This window comes from Salvelinus sp. IW2-2015, unplaced genomic scaffold (genome assembly GCF_002910315.2).
Source record: "Salvelinus sp. IW2-2015 unplaced genomic scaffold, ASM291031v2 Un_scaffold1653, whole genome shotgun sequence".
NCBI lineage: Eukaryota > Metazoa > Chordata > Actinopteri > Salmoniformes > Salmonidae > Salvelinus > Salvelinus sp. IW2-2015.
The window spans coordinates 73494-80597 of record NW_019943064.1 but is presented as its reverse complement, the minus strand read 5'-3'; the positions used below and the strand labels follow the sequence as shown (position 1 = coordinate 80597).

At 42.3% G+C, this 7104-nt stretch overlaps 1 protein-coding gene across 1 annotated transcript in view; it reads right to left on the bottom strand.

Annotated features, from left to right (window-relative positions):
- Positions 1 to 4945: 4945 nt before the first annotated feature.
- LOC112071592 (septin-5-like) overlaps positions 4946 to 7104 on the bottom strand; it is a 46644-nt gene continuing 44485 nt past the window's right edge. Inside the window, exons 10-11 of the mRNA XM_070439448.1 lie at positions 6584 to 6666; positions 4946 to 6288 (exon numbers count right to left, since the gene is read on the bottom strand). Of these exons, the coding sequence (XP_070295549.1) occupies positions 6223 to 6288; positions 6584 to 6666 (149 nt within the window). The 3' untranslated portion in view covers positions 4946 to 6222. The remainder of the gene's footprint in view (positions 6289 to 6583; positions 6667 to 7104) is intronic.

The window sequence follows — 7104 nt, the reverse complement described above, 5'->3', positions numbered from 1 at the left end:
AGAGTTACACATGGAATAAACAAACATACAGTCAATAATACAAAAGAAAAAGTCTATATACAGTGTGTGCAAATGAGGTAGGATAAGGGAGGTAAGGCAATTAAAAGGTTCACGAAAAGTTGAGTCAATGACAGCGGTCAAACCAAGATGAACCAACCAATGACAGGGGTCAAACCAAGATGTACCAACCAATGACAGGGGTCAAACCAGGAGCCAATCAAACAACAAGAGAAGCTGTGTGTGTGCGTGCGCGTGTGCGTGTGTATGTGCCCTGGATAGCTCCTGGGCTGCATTTGTCTCCGAACCCTCCCTCTGCCTACACAGATAGAGACAGCCATGCCCTGGCATGTAGCCTAAATGTCATCCCCCCAAGACATGCTAACCTCTCACCATTACAACAACACTGGAGGTTAACATTTATTGGGAGGGTATGATATTTGTGCGTCTGTTACTTTGTCACTAATAATTATTCACGATTTATTCAGGACTATCTGTAATCATGGTAGCATCCACATATTATATTCTTATTTACAATAAAACTGACTCCAAAATGACACAATACATTATTTACAATCATTTTTTATTGGGCACAAAATAATCTGAAACACAACCAAAACAAACAGCAAATGCATCTAACAAATTTGTAGAGTCACAAGCTTGACGTAGCCGTTGCATGTTAAGAATATGGGACCAAATATTACACTTTTGAGTTTAACTACTTTAATACACATATAACTGAATTTGTCCCAATAATTTTGGTCCCCTAAAATGGGGGGAATATGTACAAAAAGTGCTGTAATTTCTAAACGGTTCACCCGATATGAATGAAAATACCCTCAAATTAAAACTAACAGTCTGCACTGTCATGATGTTGCCCTTTTTGGGTACAGCTGCGATCTCAGGTCATAAATTCCTGGAGGAGATTATCTCCTCATGGCCAGACAGTATAGAGACAGAGTGAAGTTTTCATAGAGAGAACAAAGGAATTTCTTCCACCTCACAGAACTTGAGGTCCGAACAACATTTATGTTCTGGAGAAGGTATAAAAGATCGGTGAAGAATCCAGCTACGAACTGGTCCGTTTGGTACAATTTCGTGAAACTCATGGGAGACAATACGGCCACATAACCATAACGCTGTTTATACAATAGCCTCAGATATGAGGCTTACATCTAAGTGTTGTACAGGATGAATGAGGAAAGATTAAACTATTTGTGAAATTATGGGATGCTATGTAATGATGTAATGTGAGAGAATTGTATTTCTGTGTAAAGTTTCACTTAAGTCACTGGCACGCCCCCATGAACACAGTTAGGACCTGGCGTCATGAGACAGCCTTTTTCTGCTCTTCCGAATAAAACCCCCACCTTGAGAATTTCTCAACAGACCATGTTTCTCTCAATTACGAGAGGACAAAGGTTGCAGACCAACTTACCTCGATAACGAGAGGGCCAAGGTTTGAGACGATTACTGAATCTTTTAACCATCCCACGTGGTTAAACCATTAGACTATCGATAACGACAGAATAAGAACAAGTCTTTGATATTAATTACTAGTCTGCAGCTAGGAATTCGGTATCATTGAACGCGAAGACCGACAACCGCCGAAACATCTATTCTATAACGACATGAATGAATGTCACTCTGAACTATCCATGATTAATCAGTTTAATCGCATAATAATAATTACAGAGAGTTATTTGATAAATAAGTCTTCAGTTTAATGATGCCAAAGACACGACAGCACTTTAACATTGTGTCATTTCAAATCCAAAGTGTTGGAGTACAGCGCAAAGACAACAACAAACAATGTGTCACTGTCCCAGTACTGTTGGAGCTCACTGTATTTATGAAATGGATACAGTCGATTTGGCCACATAAACACAACCAAACTTGACAAATCAAGCTGACTGTCACAAGGCAAAGGAAATAGAAAATAGTGCCAAATAGTCTGGCTGTGATTGTTGCTCTGTGCATTCTAAGGGCACTCTTTTTTTCAGAGCTTTCCAAAACAAAGGAGACTTTTTTATCATGCACTTCTACGACTCTATCCCCCACACAACAAACACATACATTCTCCTCTTATTTACACAGTCACTATGGTATTAAACTGTCTGATCTAGGACCTGCCCTTTGGGCACCAATTCTCACAGTTAACTCTCAGTATACACTTCTACTACCATAACCCAGGGATTGTGTTCCTCTTCTTTAATGGAATATCATCTGTCTTTTCACTGTGTTAAGAATGGTCTGTAACCTGTAGTCAACATTGTCTGGTCAGGCTGCTGGTATAGCCTACAGCTGTCATAGCTGGAAAACACACATGCATGCACACTCTCTCACACACGCACACACATGCACACACAAATAGGTGAATCATATGACCATTAAATCAAAGGTAACTTCCTCTGATGATGCTGGTGCTATTTTACACCAGCATATTATTATCCATTGATGAGGAGTATTACAGCTATGACATATAGCCTACCTATAATATGTTGGAACCCTTTACTAACCTAGTCTACATGATGTCTACAGGCTACATGCTGCAAAGACATCTACTCCATCGGGGATAATAATGATAGACTACTATAGTGTAGTCTAGTCTCTCTCTGTTTCATTGATCCCATTTCTTACCTGCAGATCAGTTTTATTCAGCTGTGGCTGTGTCTCCCCTTCATCGCTGTCACTACCGTCTAGCTGCAAGGTTTCGCAACCAGCCTCTCCAGGCACACCAACCCCAGCGAAGAGCTCTTGTGGTGGGACTGTACCAACGTGGGCTTCAGGCTGCCCGAACCGCCGTCGACTCTCTGTGTGTCGGGCTGATTCGTCTTTTAGCCCTCCTGTATGTGGCATAGAGGTCTGAAGCTGTGGTCCTCTTTGCCACAGAGGAGCAGCTCCTGCAAGTCCAAGAAGAGGAGGTCGGGCTGTGAGGAGGAGATCATCGAGTTCAAGGGGTGCTTTTTCTTCTTATGAAACATCGACACCGATTCCTCTCCTTTTTCTCGTCTGGGTTTTAAGCGCTGAGTTGAGGGCGTTCATCGTTGTTCTTTTCTCTTCTCTCCATTACCCACCCCCCTTCTCTCTCTCTCTCTCTGTAGCGTGCTGCTGCTACTATCGCGGGGGCAGCAAACCTGATGAACTTCCACGGCTGATGAACGTGCTTCCTTTGAAGTCCGACTCCCTAAACTCTTGTTAGATGTTTTCTGTATTGTTGACCATTGGATTGAGTGAATATATTGCTTTATACGAAAGTAGGCTCCTGTGTAGTGAACGAATGGCACTCACTTTGCAAAGGGGGTTTGCATTTTGTCCAGATGTTCCAAAACTAGTCCATCCAACAGCCAACAGGAGGCCAACAGAGTGCTGCCTGTACCTGTGTTGTGCCGAACACCCCCCCCCCCCCGCGCGTGAACGCGCACACACTCAATTCTTCATTTCTGCTACTTGCTTGCTAGTAGAGATTTCTGATCACGTTAGGCTGCGTTTTATGGTAGTTTGATCATTGGGGAGGCACTAGTAATGTCTGCAGTTTTCGGTGTATTAGTCTATAAATACATCTCTTTGCCAAAATTCATTAAAGTCCCAAGATAGAATGTCCTTGCCGAAATCCCTCCCCCCCCCCCCCCTCTAATTTCCTTAATTTGTGGCTAGAGTCAAATACTTTCTGTGACACACATCAGAGTCAAATACTTTCTGTGACACAATCAGTCAAATACTTTCTGTGGACACATCAGAGAATCAATACTTCTTGTGACACTCACAGAGTCAAATACTTTCTGTGACACACATCAGAGTCAAATACTTTCTGTGACACACATCAAGAGGTCAAATACTTTCTGTGACACACATCAGAGTCCAAATACTTTCTGTGACACACATAAAGAGTCAAATACTTTCTGTGACACACATCAGAGTCAAATACTTTCTGTGACACACATCAGAGTCAAATACTTTCTGTGACACACATCAGAGTCAAATATACTTTTCTATAGAACAAACTTCACATCAGGATAGGCAACCTAAATTAATAATTAATGTATGTGTGTTATATTAAACATAGATGAGGGAGTAAAATGTAGGCAAGCAATAAACATTTCAGACTAACACTAGTTCGAATAAGAGATGGGAGAGATTCAGACTTTGCCTTCATTTTTCTCTGAATTTTGGTAAAACCCAGAAATGTGGTTTCAGTAAATCTGTGTAAGTCTCAGTGTCTTGGTCTGTGTTGGTCTGAGAGAGCACTAGGAAAATGTATTGTCCCATTCCCAGGACCTATCACGTAACAAGGAAACAAGGAAACAAGATACTGTCTCTGTCTCTTACTGTTCAACCCAAGAAAAACCAGACTGGTTAAACGTTTCTTTTGTTTTGGTCAGCCATACGTGAAAGGCAATGTTTTGCCCATCATGGGAGACCCGTCAACAGGCCTCGTCACGTCTTCCTCATACAAGAACACAAAGCAGTCCTTTGGCACAATCTCAATCAGTTTACCCTCACCAAATCCTCAACCTTAACCATTAGAGGGGGAAATATATGGATGACCTTAGATCAGTGTTTATGTTAAATTTCATCCAGAGGGGGTGTGACTGGGGATAAATAGCTTCACTTTCAAAGTAGCTATGTGTTATGATGATGTAGTAGGGTATCTGACTGTAATTTACCGCACTGAACAAAAACTGACCTATGATGAGACTATTTGTTGTGATTGCACACGGCAAGCCACATATCAGGGAGAAAAACACACACACACACACACACACAACACACACACACACACACACACACACACACACACACACACAACCCACACCACACACACACACACACACACACACACACACACACACACACACACACACACAACACACACACACACACAACACCGCCGAGTACAACACACACACGACAACACACACTCCACACTGTAATAACAGCTAGCATCAAAGGTACAACAGTGGGCTTTTATTGAGTGATATGGACCAGTGTGAGACATCACTGTGTCTGTGTGGACACAACCTTGACCATGCTGAGATATCTATTCATCTATGTTACGTACTACAACAGGATGGACCATCATACAGGCTAATCAGCACCACATTAACACACAGGTGCACACAGGTGCACACAGGTACACACACACACACACACACACACACACACACACACACACAGTATTTTCCAGGATGTAATCTAATCTACTCAGGTGGATGGGTTATGGGTCTATGGTGTATTTCATTTTAATTTGATCTAATGTGTTTATCTCCTAGAATCTTCAGTAGACTCTCAGAATATTGATTGTGCTGCAACACGTTGCCCTTGTTCAATAAGTGCACCCTCAGAGACAGAAGCTATGCTTTAGAAAGCCTCAGTCTGTCAACGGAGCAAAGGGACAAGAAGGATTGAGAATCTCTCAAAACTTTGGTTTGTCTCACAACTTTTGTTGGACAGGAAATGACACTGTGGCCTGTCTCTATGTCAATGCTGACTTGAAGACACTCTCTCTTTCTCTCTCACACACAAAAATATATACACACACACACACACATGCACACACACGTACTGTAATCACTCTTCACTTTCTCTCTCTTTCTCTCTCATACACACATTTAAATGTGAATAAATAACCCAGAACTCAACATGAATAATGTTATAAACAGAATAAATTAATCTGACCCACATTCTAACTGTGTGAGCCAGTAGAGTGCAAAATACATATTCAACAATAATCATAAACAGTCTAATTCAGTACTAAACTACTTCCCTTAAATACAAAAACAGGCTTGTACACCAACTGCAATCTAAGGTGCAAATCTACTATAATGCTATAAAGCTTGGCTATAGTCTTGGCTTCTGACTGCAACCAACAAAGCATCGTTTTTGAGGGGTTTTAACACCACCAACAAATCGTTGACAAAATGTTTGTCCCTGTTTAAAAGTGTTTCTCCAGTGTAGGGTGTGGGGCCCATCCATAATGTCCATGGTTTGGAGAGTGTTTGGTGTTGGTTTTACTCTGTGTCCAGTGTCTCTGTTAGGGTTGCACATTATTGAGAAGAGAGTGTAATATTACAGAACATCCAGATAGAATTGTACTGTTTCAGTTGGAGTGAGGTGGCAGTGTGATTGGCCAGCACGTGATTGACCCTGTGTTACTCCTTCCACATATCATTAGGTGAGAAGAGAGAGGTGAGAGGTCAGGAGTGAGAGGTTAGGGGTCAGGGCTCACAGGTCCTGCTCATGCTGCATCTGCTGCTGCATCTTCTGAAGCATCTCCTGCATCCTCCTCAACTAGAGAGAGAGAGAGAGAGAGAGAGAGAGAAGAGATTATAAGGAGACGCAGTTGATGAGATATACTAGAAGGGGGGAGGGAAGAGGGGATGAGACGAGATTGAGCGATTAGTGAAAAGGACAGAGATGTAATAGAGAGAGGAAAAGAAAAAAGATAAAATTGCAATGTGATACTTGACCCACACACAATTTATACTGAATGTGACTAGTCTATAGCACTTTCAATGCAATCCACTATCATATCTTATATGTAAATGTAATTATCATATGATATATATAATTAACTATCCATTACCATCCTCGTTCCTCTCATCTTGATGGTTTCTCTGTTCTCCACGTCTGGGCGTGGCAAGTAGGCATGGGAGCGCAAGGTGTACGCTGAAGAGTGATCGGCTCTTCCACACGTTTATCTGTATTCATTTTTACTAGGAATAGAGAAACCAGGGAGGGTTAGCTCTGATACACACACACGCACAACACCACGTGCACACACTACAAGAAGACGAGAGAGAGAGAGAGAGAGAGAGAGAGAGAGACAGAGAGAAGAGAGAGAGAGAGAGAGAGAGAGAGAGAGAGAAGAGAGAAGAGAGAGAGAAGAGAGAGTCAGATTAGAGAGGAGAGAGAGAGAGAGAGAGAGAGAGAAGGCGACCTGGGGCGTTAGAGGCGGAAGAGTGATGGAGGTGCAGATAGACTTCGAAGCGCACGCGACCAACAGCTGTAGTTGTAAACATGAAGCCGAGTGGACCCTCGAGCACGCGAGCTTCACAGCCCAATCGCCCACGATGATAACATGAATGCTTGACCGAACTGTGAGAA